General features: G+C 39.9%; 1 protein-coding gene across 2 annotated transcripts; it reads right to left on the bottom strand.

Moving 5' to 3' along the window:
- Positions 1-7,049: 7,049 nt before the first annotated feature.
- Positions 7,050-16,546, bottom strand: LOC146573731 (eukaryotic translation initiation factor 4E type 3-like). 2 transcript variants are annotated; one of them, XR_014892421.1, is made up of 8 exons: positions 16,220-16,546; positions 15,135-15,207; positions 9,072-9,166; positions 8,844-8,904; positions 8,691-8,757; positions 8,451-8,606; positions 7,409-8,061; positions 7,050-7,261 (listed from the first exon to the last, which is right to left on the bottom strand). XR_014892421.1 is itself a non-coding variant. In XM_085273053.1 (7 exons), the coding sequence occupies exons 1-7, from the start codon at positions 16,402-16,404 to the stop codon at positions 8,015-8,017; spliced, it is 684 nt and encodes a 227-aa protein (XP_085129179.1). In that variant the 5' UTR covers positions 16,405-16,546; the 3' UTR covers positions 7,050-8,014. The 2 variants fall into 2 exon arrangements, 1 of the variants encoding a protein (XP_085129179.1); XM_085273053.1 differs by having other exon boundaries at positions 7,050-8,061.
- Positions 16,547-18,116: the final 1,570 nt, after the last annotated feature.

Here is an 18,116-nt window from a genome sequence, read left to right as displayed (position 1 = left end):
AGGAAGAATCGCTGATTTGGATGTTGTTGTTTTGATCTTCCAAATCCGTGACGTCATATCCACCTGAGGTAAACAACGTTCATTGCATTGCAGATCCTAACATCATAGTCACAAGTACATTTCAGTAGCACTTAGTAGCACTTAGTAGGTCCTTTCTATGGGGAAATGTAATGATATGCATTAGTTTTAGCTGAAAATGTGACAGGAGAGAGGGGGCTGTCAGAAAAGCTAAAATCTCTAAGCTCACTAATTATAACTGAGGCTGAATGAACTTCTATTATTTCAGAAAAACTCTCCTGTCTTTTTTTAAAATTATTATTTTACTATTATTTTTTCTGATCTATGGTTCATCATAACTCTTCCAAAGCCTCACTTAATAAAAAAGAGATAAATGCTTTGACATACTCATCATACATGTTTTAATCTCCAGCTTTGAGGAATTTTAAGCATTGATGGTGGTGGTGGGCAGTACAGACAGTATAGATAATCAAAGTCCAGGTTCTTTTCAGTATGGGCTGCATATCATTTTCTAACATGTAAGCCAGCTCCTCTGGATGTTTTAAAGGGAATGTCAGCACACCTACATTTCAGCAAAGTTGTTTCACTGTTTGGAGTAACTGTTCTGGTTTAAAAGTTTTGCTCACTCTTACACAAAAGCAATTATACAAATGCAACCACAACTCAAATGCCCTGGAGAAGAGACTGGGAAGGTTTAAGTGTCCAGTTAACGCTGAGTGTAAGGCAGCATTAATGTGCCCTCAGAAAATACTCTGAATTTCTTTGATTCATTCCTCTTTTTTGGCCTTGATCAATATTGGAGAAGCACAGCTCACTTCACTGTAAAGGACATTGCATTTATCATGGCTGCATCAGAGCTGAGCGCTGCTGATGGACCTCTGATGAGAGACTGTTTCTTAGTAGAGAGCGCCACCCTCTGGTAGCACACTGTCATGAGACGAATTACTCTAATATTTCCACTGAACAAACACTCGCATTTTGAGGTTATTGATATTTGACTTCATATAATCAATCCCCCTAACAAAACATGCACAATTTCATATCCACAAGCTTCTCTGATATTCATAATCCATTAATATATGCTTTTTTGTTTTGTTATTTAAGTATTGGCATAAACTGTAAGTTTGAAGCATCCCATTGCACTGGTATTTAAAATAATATAGCATTTAAACCTTTAATATACCATTACTAATGATGATAAAGATTTTTATATATGTTTTTTGCCTGGTAAGTTTTCCTGCGATTCACCAACTGGAGTCTGGTGTCTGTCACTGAGCGTAATACATATACTGCTCACTGACTTGGCACCAAACACTGATTATTCCACACAAATAAAAACACTGTGTCATGATCCTAATAATATTTCTGTGTTGCCTGCAGGAGGCTGCTGTCTACAGTTCTGCACCTAAATGTCAGATTTCTTATTTCTTATGTTACTGAGAGACTGTCAGGCGATCTTCTGCCCTGCTGCAGTTACCTCTGACACCATCAGCAGTGCACCAAAAGTCACAGTGAGCTGACATTGTCCCTGTTACTTCATAGTGACAGTAACAAACAGGAAAATACAGCATTACCAACTACTTCCTGTTGTCTCTTGAAATGCTTCACATAAACTAGGTCTGTAAAGGCTTTAAACATTAAAAAAGAAAAACAAACAGGTTTTATTTTTAAAATAAAAGAGTTAAAGAGAGTAAAATAAGATCCCAATTTTGTTTGTGTTTTGTGTTTAGTTTTTTTTAAATAAACTGTATCAGTAAAGTGTACAAGTGCAAGTTATAGAAAAAAGATGATGTTCTAAAAATGCTTTGTTTACAGTGTATGTATTATAGCATGTAGCTCGTGGGTGTTGTATAAATTTACAGCCCTTGAAGGCCAGAGCACAAGACAGCTGTCCTTTGAGCAGTTTATTTCAATTCATTTTAATTCAGTTTCATTGGTATAGAACCAAATCACGGAGGCAGAGACACTACAATGATAGAGAGAAAACCCCAACAATCAGATGACCCCCTATGAGCAAGCAACTGGAAGAATCTCTTTTAAACAGGAAAAAAACAACAGCAGAACTAGGCTCAGGGAAGGGCAACCATCTGCCATGACGGTTGGGGATGAGGGGAAGAAAGCAGGACTAACTACATGATTTATCAAAAAGGAAAGCTTTAAGCCTAATCTTAAAAGCAGAGAGGGTGTCTCCTGAATCCAAACTAGCAGGATTTATGTGTTTAACTATAATGTCGGGACCTTCCTCTAAAACCAAAGTGTTCACAACTGAAGAAATAAAAACAATTAAATGCAGGCAAATGGCCAAAACCAAAGATAAGATTTCACACAAGCGAGCATACGTCTCTGTGGTGCGCTACCTGTTGTAGCCTATAAGCATTCACAGACAGATCAGTCACTGTGGGCCCTAAAATGAAGAGCCTCCTGTGAGCCTACACTGCATTTCAGTTCAAATACTAAACTGTCAGACTCAAACTTTGACACCCAAAACACGCACATCTGGTTTTTGAATGTGTCTGCACTCTCGTTGTGATGCAACTACATGATCACCACAAAATTCCCATAGGAGTTGCACTTTACTCTGAGTTGTATTTTCTGCAGCTTTTCATTTGATTAACATAAGGTTGTAAACATGATTGTCTGGTGTAATTAAAGATAAAAATCCAAATGTCTATAAAGTCTTATGGCGTTAATCTAACACACAATCCCAGCTTTCTATTCCTTCATGGGCTTGATCTGCATGTCAATACTGTATCTATGAGCTCAGCAGAGCCCAGCAGCCATGTGCCTGTGTCGGAATTTATTATCCTGTTTTGTTGGTGTCATGCTGGCGATGTGTCGTGCGGATTAAGGCCCCGACTTGATGGAGTGTAGTTACAAATTAATTGAGGATCACTATCAGTTACGTAACAGCCTCTCTACACATACGCGTGCACACAACAAAGTAATTAGCTTTCTGTTAATTAGGTAATTAAGCAAATGAATAGGAGCTCCTCTTGATTTCAAACGGGAGGGGCAGATGGCTTTCATACGGTGTTTTTCCCCTTGCTGCCGTGGGCTGTAGCACTGAAAGTGTGATGAAAGGAAGAGGACTTGAGGAGGAAGTGTACAGATAATGACCTATAAAGAACTGTTAAATGAATAAAAGGAAGAAGAAGAAGCAGGGGTTAGGTTACCAAAGACTGCCTCTGAAAATATGAATGGCAAGACTGCACAGGCCTTATATGTTTCCAAATTTTGTGAGCCAGAAAGTTAGTAAGATAATGCTCTGTTAAAATGACATATATATACACACACATGACATTACTATATACAGGGTGGGCCATTTATATGGATACACCGTAATAACATGGGAATGGTTGGTGATATTAAATGATATTAAGTAAGACTAAGTGACTGAAAACTAAAACACATCAGGAAACTGTTTACTGAAACCACACATTAAGAGAGACCAATGCTGTTTTCCCCCTGACTTCCCTTTAAAATGCTTCCTCTTTTTGCAAGTGTAAGTCACCGCCTGCTGGTCATTTAAAAGAATGCAGATTTAAGGCACTGCACTAGGGGTGGGTTTTTATAATCGATTCATCGATTAAAATCGATTCTGGCTTGGATAACGTAAAATCGATTCATTAAAATCCTGAATCGATTTTTTAATATAAATTTATTTTGCCCGAAATGCCAGAATCTCTGGTGACATCTCACAAAATTTCAAGAACCACCAAACAGCTAAGACAGTAAATGAGAGCAGGTACACGGATTCTGCACAAAGACAAAACCCGCAGATCAGAATCAGTGAGATGTCGCTTTTCTCACAGTCGGGGCTGAAAGCCGACAGCTCGCTGATTCTGATCTGTCGGCGGTCCGCGCTTTGTGTTCACGCCCTTTATGCGCTGATTCTAAAGCTGTTAGTTTGATGTCTCTCCAAACAATATTGACCGAACCAGCAGCAAAAGAAGATCCAAACTACGCTTCACATAAACATCGTCATGAATTCACTCTGACTTTTCCTGTTTTGCTTCCACCGCGATGCACAGCTCTCCCTCCCTCTCTCTGTCTCTCTCTGTCTGTCTGTTTTCTGCATTATTCGCTTGCTTGTTACGCACAAGTCTACTGTTGTTTACAGCGCTGTCGGCCGCTGTTTTTTTCCCTTTTACTTACTTCCGAAAAGAAAACCTAATTTCTGCTGTTCAATACTGAACAAATTTAAACTTTTTAAAATTATTCAAAATGCAAAACGCCGTGTCTCTAATAAAACCGCTGTAACTTCAGAGGTAATGTTCATATGTTGATTAATGGTTTTCTTTCGTTTTTGATGTACTGCAGAATATTTTTATAAAATCCCAGGCCAGGAAAATCACCTTCATGTTTTTCTGTGTTTTATCTTCAGCTACTTTGACACAAAGGCATCTGCTGTGATGCTCACACCTGTGATAAAGTCTTGCGTGTGTCAGCTTCCTTTTTATTGATACAAAAATATGTAAATGTACTGATCTGAATTATAATATTTCTGACTGTCAAAATTTCCCAGATTTAAATCGAATCGAATCGTGGATCGAATCGATTCGGGACCTTGTGAATCGGAATTGAATCGATTCTAGAAATCAGTGACGATACCCAGCCCTACACTGCACAGGCTTCAGTTTTAACCATTCATAGTTACGTATCGTCTTGACACATCTTGCCATGTTGTACTTGAACTCTATTTAAATTCTATTTAAACTGTTAAAGCTAACCTAAACAATGTTGCATTTGGAATATACAGCCGTCCTCTTTCAGGGTCACGGGGGTGCTGGAGCCTATCCCAGCTGTCATAGGGCGAGAGGCGCTGCATGGACTGTTGTTCATTTACAGTCCATATTAATTGGAAACATATCACACATCTTTGCCAAACACATGCAATCATGAACCCACAAAAGCTTCCTTTCAGCTCTTTTAATGCCAGTGTGATAACAAAGACATTTGGTGTGACTGTTACCAGAGGAAGTGCTAACAAGCAGTCTTCTTGTCAGTAATTCACATTTTAGCAGGAAAATAACAACACTTATTATACACTCTCCAGTCACTTTCTTAGGTACACTAGTTTAACCGTTTAATGCAAATGTCTAATCAGCCAATCACATGGCGTCAACTCAGTACATTTAACCATGTCGGTACGGTCAAGATCCAAAATGGGGAAGAAAGGTGAGTCGAGTGATTTTGAACAAAGCATGGTTGTTGGTGCCAGACGGGCTGATCCGAGAATTGCTGATTGACTGGCGTTTTCCAGTTTGTGGGTATTTTGATAGGAAGACAACAGTAGGGCAAAATAATCTGTTATAGACCAAGGTATGCAGAAGAATCTCTGATTATATAAAACAGTACCCTAAAACAGATGGGCTGCAGCAGCCGAAGACCAGACCAGGTGACAGTCCTGTCAGGAAGCCTACAGTTTACACAAGCTCAATAAAATTGAACAATAGCAGGTTGGAAAAATATTGCATGATCTGATAAGTCTAAACTTCTGCTGTGACATGTGCATGTTTACAATTTGATGTAAACGGTGTGAGAGCATGGATCCATCCTGCCTTGTATAACTAATTTAGGTTTGTGGTGGTGGTGCAACGGTGAAAGGGATATCTTCTTGGCACACTTTGGGCACCTTAGTACCAACTGAGCATTGTTGCTGACCATGTCCATCCCTTTATGTCCACACTGGGCCAATGGTCAGCTACAAACAACTGTATAAACCATTTCAACTGGCTGCTCATAACAGGCACGATCAGTAGGAAAACAGACAGTATGTAACTTAACTAAATCTAGGAATGGATCTGTGCACGGCCAGGAGCTGCACAGGGGCTATTTACATCATATCTTGGGTATTAGACATGTTCAGAGCCCCAAAATCCTAATTTCACAGTCGCTCGCTCCAGCTTGTTGTACAGTGCTCACTAAAGACCGGAGAAATGTTGCAGTGTTTATTGCCAAAACATTTCATACACATATTTAGACTGAGGGGGTCAGTGAACTTACAAGGAACTTTGCAGCAACTACTTGTGTTGTGAATGAGGTCATTTTAGATGGGTTGAGCCTTTCTGGTCTCTGAGAAAGTTTACTGAAAGCTCCACGAGGTACATTACAAAGATTATATGTGGTAATGATCCTTTGCATCCTTTAGCCTCTTGTGATTTTGAGGCCTGCATCTTATTTCCAAACAGCAACAGCAAGTTGTTCTCTTCAGATTAAACTTTCACATCTAATTAACGCCAGTATTAATGTTACCAGTAGCAAACTTGCTTCATGGAAGCTCTAAAAATTCATGACTGAAAAGCTGAGGTTATCAGTCATATAATCACCACCAGTCAGTATTTAAAATCAGGTCTTACGATTACAAGGTGTGTGAGGACCAAAATCAATGCCCTGCCAGAATGAATTAGCACAAAGTGGCTGAGGATATGCAAAAGCTTTTAATACACCGAGACATTCCCCATGAAATAACATTAATTTCCTTTAACGGGCCTGTTATTGATGTTTGTATTGTGCAAAATGAAACGCCGGTGATGAGCACTTCATTTTCGGCTCAATTTTATTTACTTTGCCCGGATCGCTGCACAATATGTTTACAAAGGACAAATTCTCCTCTCGTAACCATCAACCCGTCCAAAGTTGAACTATAAAAGTGGTGCTGACATACCAGAAGCGTTTCAGTAACTGAAGCCCTACACTGCAATAAAACCACGGCACGGGAACAGGGTTAATGAAGGAAACCGATTTGAGACCCAGAAAAAAAGGTCTGTGACAAAAAATTAAAAATACAAATAAAAATGTATGACTGGGACAGAATTATGACCTACAGTATAAGAGTAATTTTTTTTCATCGATGTCGTGACAACTGAAACTTGTCATATCTGCTGTTTTTTTTGCTTAATCATATTTTTTCCTTTTACAAACATTGCTAAATCTGGGAAAAGCAGGACCTTCAGTAACATTCTTCTAAGCCAATAATCCAGCCCCCTTTCCCTCTGTGTGTGTGTGTGTTTTAATGGACACAGTCCAAGTAAGCAAACTACTAGATTTATTGGTAGGAGAAACAAGTAGAGACAAACACCAAAGAGCCGAGCACAAAAATGTGCCACGTATCTCCCCCAAACAATCTATGTCTCCGTTTAAGAGAGCGGGGCGGGGGTGGGGTCTTTCAACGTGCATATTGAAAGAAATGTCCAACAGGGTGTGGAGAGGAGCGTTGTTAGAGGCACCTTACAGGATAACGCTGTTAAAAAAAAAAAAAAAGAAAAGATAAAATCACAAGCCAAATATGCAGGCTCTGAATGTCACATCTGTGCTATATGACAGCTTTATAACTAGATAACATCATAATGGGAACTGGCAGCTATGTGCAATATCTTTGAAATGTTACCCTGATTTCAGTTTGATGTACACTTGATGAAGATTCAAGAAACCAATTGGGACATCCACCTCCATCCAAGTGGCAAATGTCCAGCTGAATACAAACGACACCTTCACCATTAAGATACAAGCTCCTTAAATGGCAGGAAAGTGCTTTGGCACCGAAAAAGCAGACTTGATTAAAACACGACATGAATGCATACGTCTAACATACACAACAGCTGAAACTAGCTAGGTTAAGTAGCTGCTACCTCTACCAGGAATAAAATTGCGAGGTCCACAGTCTGTGCACATGACGGGACCATGGTGGCAGTGCAGTTCAGTGTAGCAGGAAAGGCAAAAAAATCGACGTGAAGTAACGAACTCGGGGTGAGATTTACGCTGGATAAACATTCTCTCGAGAGTTTCGAGCTGTTAGGACCCACATTTAAATGAAACAAGGCATCAGTCATTAAAAGTTATAAAAATAGATTAATAACATTTCCTTGTTGAGAGCAAAATAATATCCTCGATTAGGTTGTGGACAGCGCCTTCACGCCAAGGCAGGAACAGAGTTCAGGTTAAAAAAAAAAAATAAAAAAATAAAAAAAAAGGGGGGGTGGGGCGGCAGTAGAATCTAATGTCTTGAGCGTCCTCCCTCAAAGGCATGATGCTCCATGTGAGCTGAAAGACACACAAATTTAGATCACTACACACGCAGGAAACAGAACTCAGCTACAACTTATACACTGTCACTTAAATAGTGGAGCTCATTACATTTTTGGCTACAAATATGTAACAGGCAGAGACAAAAAGAGCCCATCTCAATGTGTTATGTGAAGCAAGTAAGAAGGCATATGGGGGGAATTTGCTGCCTGATCAGCCTACAGCCATGCACCCTTCTTAAATCATTCTGTGACATGCTTACATGTTCTGGTTAGGTCCTTCAAGTATGCACAGTTTACTCTTATTCTCTCATCTACCTCATACCATAAAGAGAGTACCTGCTTCCCTCTTTAAACCTTTAGCGTGAATTCAAAAGTACAAGTGAAACAAAAAACAGGCATACTTACACTTATAAAAAACAGCTTTAAAAGATATGTACGGGAGCAGCTCATAAACTTTCCCCAAGATATTTGCTTCATTAGCGAGAGATGCATCGCTATTCCACACCTGTACAACATCTTCCCGATCCCGGACGCTAACGCTGACGCCAACCACCTCATCATCTGTCAAAAAGAGAAGCGATGTTAACAGTAAATCCACTTATGCGATTTACTTTTTTTTTTTTTTTTTTTAAGAACTAAACAAACCTGAGGCGCAGTAATCTGCAAACTGCTCTCCAATAGTAGCGAGTAACAATTCTTTCCAAACTGCAGACTGAAACAGGAAAAAGGCAGAAAAGCTCATGAATGATTCAGATTTGTTTACATGATGGCAGCAGATAATCAGAGGGCGGCACATACAGTGTTTTCTTTTGGTATTTTCATCTTCCATACGCCTCCCTTTGCATTACTCTCTTCTTCCCTGTTGTGTAAAAGATTAAAACACGTTACTGTGCAGCCTATTAAATAACAGGGCTTTTTAAAATCAAGATCAGGGAGTATTATACAGCAGCTGCTGCATGAGAGATTTTTCATTTGCTCATCTCTACACACCCGTGAATACTGGAATATTGACAGTTACAGACTCACCACAGCGGCCTCCGCTCTCCGCGCATTAAGTGATAGCTACATCTCAAAGGCAGGGCTGTGACTGGAGGGATGTTGTTGTATACACTCCAGAACATCTGCAAACAGAGAGAAGCAGCTCAATAATGGCTGCTCTTGTATTGGAGTTTTGTGGCTGGCACAGAAATGGACATTTGATCATGATATACATGGAAGGACTTTTTAATGTCAGTGTTCTCTGCTAGACAAGCTAAGTCGTATTTAAATCGAAACTGGCTTTAAACAAAGTATCTAATACAAATTTATTCACTACAGCTATCAGCAGAATGATGAAACAACTGTTATGACCTAATGTCCAAAACATCTCTGTCGATTTAAAGCATTAGTAGCATTTTACATTTTCGTGCATCTAAAAAGAGGACTGGTTACAGAAAGGGAAACCAGTGAGTCCAGTAGGTTCCAGTGTAGATCTGGGAGGAAAGCGGAGGCAGGGCCTTGGAGAGCCACGTGCCTACATGCCAATGACTGGATGGCACAGTTGTGTGGTGGTCAGCAGTGTCGCATCAAAGCAACAAGATCCTGGGTTTAAATCCACCAGCACGCTGCGATCTGTGGAGTCTCCCTGTTCTCTCTGTGCTAGTGCGGGTAGCCCCACAGTTTATGCACATGCATATTGTTGGTGATTTGAATTTGGCCTTAGACTTAATGTGAGCATGAATTGTCATCCTTCTCAATCCGTCTGTGGCCTGTCCAGGGTGCGCTCATTGTGTAACAGCTGGGATGGGCTCCTCCCCCTGTGCAACTTTGAATTTGATAAGTGGAAGGAATTGGATGGATGGTGCATCTATGTTTTGTATTATATAGATATCAGCTGGATTCAGAAACAGACGTGAATTGCAATAGTAACTTCTATCATAAGACGGTGTAGTGAGTCAGTGTGGCTTTCAGTGCATCCGCAGGCCAACGTGAAACACGAGAAACGGGTAAAATGTCAGTGGGACACCAAACAATGTCTGCACCTGGAAGGCAACCCATATCATGACAAGTACAAACTCCCAGAGGGGGAAGAAAAAAAACAAAACAAAAAAGTTGTAGCAGACTCCCACTGCTGGCGACAGCTCTTGGAGAGTAAAACAATAAAATGCTGTCATGTTACGCTTTATTAATGTAAGGCTATGCACTTGCTGTTAAGCTAATGGTGTGGTACAAATATACAGAATATGTGCGTAGTTGTAGGTAGCTGCTTGATACATCTTTGCAAACAAAAAGAAAGATCCCACGTTCAGCATCAAGTGATTAATACATGCGGCTTACAGCGGGATTATACTTCCATATTAAATCTGTGCTGTAGGGTTGTTGTAACTGCAAACCCTTCTGAAACCATTTACCACAACTTATGTGTAGCCTAATATGCACCTCCATAGAAATGTAACTGCATGCTACATCAATGCAGTGCGCAATGCCTGCGATTGGTGCAGCTGACTTCTCTCTTGCATTTCTAGCTACTTTGTTTTTTGGCACAATTTTTATGATTAACTAGAAGCAAATTATCAACTCACGACTAATATTTTGGAGGGAAAGCTGCAGAGCAACCAAGACACACCACACATGGGTATAAATGCTAGCACCAGTGTCAGCACCTGGCACCGGCTCTACACCGATTGAAACATCCCTGGTTCAAGAATCAGAGGAGACACGAACCCGGCCTCAGAGGCTCACAAGTTAGTGTACTCCTAGAACTGGTCTGAAGCCTGGATACATACATCCGGTGTCAAATCAAACATCCATCTGCTGTAGGGACCCCAGCACAAAGTACCTCAGCGTAAAAGCCACAAAGCTGAGTCACAGTGAAGTGTGCTCACATACAGGGATAAATGATTTAGCAGGCATAAATGGAGTGAACATAAATGGACGGTTGCCAGCTGAACAGCAAATCTGTTTTAAGTAACTACGTTTGCTTTTATTGTCCATTTGTTCTCTTTTTTATTTTTCCAATAAGACCGACTTAAATCAGAAAAAGGTTGTAGCTTTTCATTAATTAAAAAAAGGACTGCACCACCTAAAAATCGTAACAAAGGTTGCATTTTATATACTAAAGGTTTCTAAGAAAACCCTGGCCCCTGGTGGTGGAAACTTAAATTTAGCTACCTTTGATTAAAATGAAAAGTGTAAATGCTTAAATATGGTGAGCTGATTTCTTTATAGGCATGTCATTGATAAGAAATACAATAAGAGTCAGGTAAGCTGGTACTTTGTGCTTGACAAGGTTCAAAAAGGGGTGACAACGGATTTGTAAAAGTCACATTGGGAACGCTTCCAATTTAGCAAAGAGCCTAAAACATGGCCATCCAGATCTGTTCAAAGAATCCAAGCTGAAGGAGTTTCAGCTCATATTAACAGCATACAGAGTGTTATTGTCATCCTTCTCGCGTCATCCCAAAATACTCTTTACCATTTTGTTTCAAACAGCAGACACTGTTATTGTGAAATCAACTTCAGACCAAAGGTTAAATGCTAGCAATGTCTAATGTTATATAAATGCTTAAGCTAATGGAATGACATTAACAGTTAAACCTCATATTAGTGTCATGTCAATAAAATATAATACTACCATCATTATTACAGTTGTTATCATCATCATCATTCATACATTACTTTTCCCCCCATTTTTCTTTAGTGTGGTATTAAATTGTGTTCAATAAACAAACACATTGGTATCAACTACTACATTTCTGGTATAGTGACATCCCCATTTCTTTCTTTATATTTTTTTTTCTTAAACTAAAAAATACCTTTCTGCAGTGCTACAAAAACAATTTCTTGCTCTCTTTTTTTAATGACTTCACTGTAATTTACAGTTTATCATTTTAGCCATTATACATGGAGCTGCATGATTTCAATATTGATGTTTTGAATGTGTGGACAGAAGAGAAAAAGAAAGAAAGCTCAGAAAATGTGATTCTGGTAACAAATCTAAAATAATTTCAAAAAGTTGGGACGCCAAGTCCTCAGATCTCCCTAAAATGAGACATTTTACAGTTTCATGAAAAATATTAGCTCATTTTTAATTTGATGGCAGCAACAGATCTCAAAGAATATGTAACCAGGGTAATAAAAGTAATTACAAAGTAACTGGTGCTAAAAAGGAACAGCTGGAGGAACATTTTGCAACAGTAACATGACACGACTCTTCAACAGCCGCCCCACCTTCTATCACAGTGATACCTGAAGCAATTACAGATGACAGCGTGTACTAGACCATCATTATTTCAAGGCCTTAGTGACACTATTTTTCAGCTTTAATTAATATTTGATAAAATATACACAAACACATGAATGCACCAAATTTGCCTCATCCAGGAGAAGCCATCTTATTTTATTTACATTACTGTATTTGTGATACTTTATTTTGGCATTTCAAAAGAAATATGATTTTAATATGACATGAAGATACAATGAAACAGTTTATTTTTGGCAGATGTACGCAGTTAAACTATTAAGAACGTTACGATTTCTACAATGGAAACCAATGAAATCATTTTAAAAGACCTGTTTGTTTCCCTTGTGGATATTTGTTATTGTTCATTAATAAGACAAAGACATAAATTTCTTCTGATTACTCCTAACAGATGGAATAATTGATAGAAAACTTGATTACTAAAATAACCAATAGCCGCAGTCCTAATCCAGTCCTTTCACCAACCCAAAATATTTGATAAATAATAAAATGAAAAATGTAGAACGGGACAAAACCCTCTCCCAACACTTGCTAAAGGAAAAGTGGATGCTACACAGTGGTAAACATGACACTGTCGCACCTTATTCTGAGACACGTGGCAGCCATTCAACTTAAACCTAGATACCTTTAAAAACAAAACAAAACAAAACAAACAAAAACAACAACACATAAAATTGTAAATTTTCTCAGTTTAAACATTTGACATGTTTTCTATGGTGTCTTGTGAATAAAATGGGGGTTTATGAGATTTACAGTTTATGGCAATCTGCTTTTATTTGCATTTTCCACAGCTTGTGGGGGGACTTTGAGGAATAAATTAGGTCTTAGTTTGACAAGCAATTCCAATTGGATTTCTACAGACATGTTTCAGTCCACCTGCTCTGCCTGCCCAAATTGGGTTTCAAAGTGCCTTTCAAGTCCCTCACTATGCAAAGCACAGCGGCAGATCCAGAGTGACAGACATATTTAGCAGAATCCACGTTGCTACCAACAGAGCCCTGTGGAGGACAACATAGAGGGCAACAGTCTGCAGACAGAAACTGAAATAAATTTATCTGCTGCCACTTTTGGAAGTGGCTTCTAAAGAGGCAAAGCTGGAGGAACCAACCGGAACAAGACAATTTATCAGGCTGTTTCACCAGCATAGCTACATGGACACCAATGCCAACACTGGAACGGCAAATTATGCAGACAGGTTTGTGACGTCTGGCTTTACATTTTGATCTGATCACTTGCAAATATGGAAAAGGCACACTGATTGCAATTCATATAATCCTTCCTCTTTAAATGGGTGGGCTGCCCAGGCACTCTAATATCTGCTATGTATTTGGAGGCTTACTGGCCAGGTTGTTGCTGCGGTAAGACCAGCTTTTTAGCTCTGGAGGTCCAGTGAGCTGCAGGGTTACCAGCCACAGCTTGTAGATGGTGAACAACTGATTCATGTGACACAAAGCCAAACAAACTAACTTGAGTTGCGACTTCATGACTCCTCGTGGTGAACGACAGAGGGACAAGCACACGCTAACAAACTTGCGGTGAAGACAAAACTCAATAGGAAAAATGAGACAACAGCGCAGCAATAATCATAATAATTATATTAATACTGGCAGACACTGATAACACTAATATGGTAAAAATAGAATCCTTGCTCTCAGTTTAATTTTTTTTTTTAATGTGTCAACTTTTCCATCTTCAGTTACACAGAGATCTCATTGTGTCACAGATTGCCTTGCACTGCGTTGCAGAAGTGCTGTTCTGTGGTATCATCGTTAGCACGAGCAACGTAATGCTTTTGTGTATCGCGAGTGTCTCTGTGATTTCAAACAATAAAACCAACCAGTCCGTCCTAAAAATCTAATTTAAGAAACAAATCTGATTCACCCGAACAAAGCTTCACACCACTGCAGCTGTAATTAATGGCAACGCATTCTGCACGCTGCTTGAATTTCCACACACAAAACTCCAGAATGAGCCCAGCTGTATCACACTTTGTTGCTTTTTCCAGCTGCTTGATTCAAACTCCATTGAACTATACAATCGTAAAGCCTGATTTAGACTTCTGCGGGGAATCTTTGTAGAGCCTTCGATGTCATCTACACAAGCTGCCCCATTCCAATGGTCTCAGCAGCCTCCCTCTGGAAATTTGCAGACATTTATGAGTGCTTATATTGACACTATGATTATTATTCTTTATACTAAGACAATGACTGTTACTTCTCTTACTGAAAAACTGCAGCAAAAAAGTTGCCAGAAATTTAAAAAGGCAACCCACAGCCTTGATCAGGCCAACAGTGGCTGTGGGCTGCGCTGATGTGTATCTTCTATAAGGAGGTACATGTCAGGTTATGCTGTAGGGTTTCAGATGGGTTTGCAGTTATGACTTAAGGCGTAGATTCTTTACTTAAGTGTAAATCATCAATAAGCCTCATACAATAAGTTTAAGAGCACGTTGCACGCTGATATTCCTGATAAAAATAACACAGTGTCTTCTCTTCATTTACAAAAGAAGCCTTCAGAGCATCATATCAAAGCACTGTAACCGACACGAGCATGAGCAGTAGCTACCGTCAGTCACATTAGTGATATTAATAAACAATAAGTTTGCACATACAAGTAAAAAGAAAAAAAAAACTTTAGTATAACACAGACGGCTGAAATGCACTTCATAAAAGCTGTCAGTTAACTTTGCACTGCACTTCTAATGTTTTGCACCCACCGTGGCTCTGACCTGCTCGCTCCCTTACATCACAGAAACTCTTCTCAAATGGCTCTGACTCTTAGCCGAGTCACGCACTTGATCTCTTTGCTCCTAAGATGAAAAAACTCTTTAAGCTGGCGCCAGATCTCACCTGAACAGTTTGCACTGTGTAGATCTTCTTCAAGTTGGACTCACATTCTGCTGCTGTGGTGCCGGGCAGTGACCTGCAGGAACACAGGAAACGACTTAATGTCACACCAAAAACAATGCAGTGCGTTTAACAGGGAAATAATGGTAATATTTAAAAAGCTGACACCAGATATGCTTGATGCAGCCGCTGTTATTATAAAGTACTGCTGAATAAGTTTCACTTGCTTGACTTTATAGACAGACGAAGACTGAGTAACATGTTACAGAGCTTTGTTAGAAAAAGAACATAAAAAAAGGATAAATGAAAACCAAAACAAAAACCGCTAAAATATACGTTGATAACATACAAACGTATATTTTAGCAGGTAACTATTGTATGTGTGTATTGTTTCTATAATCTGGGTGTTTTTCAGTCCTCATTTTTTTATATAAAACTCCTGCCAGCAAATACATAAGCTAAAAGTGTTATTATTAAAATAAATAAATCAACAATAACCAGCAGAGTATCCATGATAAACATGGGATATTCCCATGACCTCATAAAAAAAGAAGCCATGCGATGTTTAGGGCTGCATTTAATGACGGCTTAGGACGAAACTGCACCGAGCAAGGGTTCCTATGTAGCAAAGCCTTGCAATAAAAGACGCAGATTAGCTGCACTTAGCCGTTTGTGAAAACAACGAGAGATGAGCCTGGGCTCTTTAAAGGCGTCGAGGTTTTAAAGAAAAGTGCAACAACTATCAGTTTCACCCCAAACCCTCCCTTCTGCGCTCCCCCCTGCTGAGAGAAGCTAATCAAAGTAACTTCTGCTGCACGTCTGAATGGCTAAAACCTGTCAAGGCGAACTTGTCCTGCGGACTGTGAGTGACTGTCAGGACCCGGGAACACAACAAGGTCGCGTTAGATGCGAACACTTCTCCCGCTATATTTTGCTGCGGGAGGCCTCCGGGAAAGCTGTGGCCTTACAATGATACCCCTCTCCCCACCACCGCTCTTCATCTTTTTTCTCTTTTCTTTCTTTGTTTGTGCTCGTGCCGGGCTCAAAGCTCAAAGACAACGCGGAAGGAGACGCAGTAATATCACTACCTGTCCAGCCAAAACGTCCAAGGCGAGTGCAGAGGCAGCGTCGCCGTGTCTTCTTCTCGGTGTTTCTTTGTGATGTTTTCCAACTCTTTCTCGTCGATGTCTATGTTGTTTTCGGAGGAAACCGTCTGGCCGCTCAGGGCGCCGCGGTCCATCTGGACGTCCGTCTGACCCGCAGGAACCGCCATTTCACCAGGCTCGGAACTAAAGTCGTACGTTATCCCTGTATGAAAGGACTTGATAAAAACACCCGGTTCGCCTTTATCTGCACTTACAGAAACACACTACCGCTTTTCCGCCCACCGACTGCTGACGTCTCTGCGTCACTGGGCAGAAACGTCGCCGTTGGTCCACCCAGGAGATGAGGGGAAAAAAGGATGAGAGCTCACTCGGCATCATTTTCGGGTGGCCCAAATATCTAAATAGCAGTCACGGAAGTACAAGGGACATATTAATAATCTAATATTAGTTTGCATCACAGGGGGCAAAATATATTTTTGCGATAATTGTAGAACAGGGACAATTACAATTTTTGTCTACAGGGGACATGGCTATGCTCAGTACATGTATTAAACCTACCTGTTATGATCATTTGAAGTGGGTTGATCAATCAAATACCGATGCTGGCATTCAGGGGCGGATCTACGGGGGGCGGGGGGGCTACTGCCTCCTTTCTGTAGTGCAGGACTGGGGAACTCCAGGCCTCAGGGGCCGGTGTCCTGATGGTTTTAGATATAGAATAGAATAGAATACCTTTATTGTCACTATACCAATGTACAATGACATACAGAGTCTCCTACTCAGTGCAACCATGTGTGGGGGGGTCAAGTTACTTGAAAAAAGTAATCAGTAACTAATTACTGATTACTTCCCCCAAAAGGTAATCCCGTTACTTTACTGATTACTTATTTTCAAAAGTAATTAATTACTTAGTTACTTTTTAAAAACACGATTTACAACCTGAATAGGTAATAAAGTGATAGATCTTTCAGCCCAATTCTACTTTTTCTGCATAATCCATCATACAAAATGTAATCAAAGGGAAAAGTCTCATTTTGTAAACTTGTTTTATTAGTTTTAATCTTTTAACTTTATGCATCAAGCAAAAATTAAATTATATGCAACATTCTCTGACTGGAAGAAATTTGTTTAATATTTAAACCTATTTTCTGCACATTCCAGCACATAAAATAAAATATTTTTTGTGTTTACACTCTTTCAAATAAATGCAAGTGAAACACAGCAGAAAATAAATAAAATCAAAGACTAGCGGTCCTGTTGCTCTATTTTCACCTGTAAAGCAGGAGTGGCGTAGGCGGAGGTTTGCCCTGGTGCAGGTGTGCCGCAGCGGTCAGTTGAAGAATCCGTGAGTTTCTCTGTGAATTTCACATTACGTGGTAGCGCACTCGGTGCTTGCTCGGAAGTTTAGGGGTTTTCTTCCCACGCAGTGAGCAGCGGACGCTAATGTTTTTGTCACTTTTTACGGAATCAAACTCAAAGTAAGGTCAGTACTTCCACGCTTTAAACGCTGCATGCTCATACTGTTTCCCGTACTCGACATATTATCCATTGTTGATCTGCACACAGCTGTTGCCACGAACGTCGCACTCGCTTACGTCATTGTCATGAGACACTCTCGCAAGAAAATCACGGTTTTAGTAACGCAGCGTGCTTACGGGAAAGTAACAGTAATCTAATTACCGTTTTTGCAATAGTAATCCCTTACTTTACTCGTTACTCAAAAAAAGTAATCGGATTACAGTAACGCGTTACTTGTTAACATCTCTGGTCACCACACCGGATGATTAGTTTTATTATCAGGCCTCTGGAGAACTTCAAGACATGTTGAGGAGGTCATTTATCCATTTAAATCAGCTGTGTTAGACCAAGGACACATCTA

The sequence above is a fragment of the Mchenga conophoros genome, linkage group LG5, assembly GCF_057382185.1.
Source record: "Mchenga conophoros isolate Kocher_MC1m ecotype Shallow Benthic linkage group LG5, M_conophoros_male_GT1.1, whole genome shotgun sequence".
NCBI classification, from domain to species: domain Eukaryota; kingdom Metazoa; phylum Chordata; class Actinopteri; order Cichliformes; family Cichlidae; genus Mchenga; species Mchenga conophoros.
This window is presented reverse-complemented; position numbering and strand designations above follow the sequence as displayed.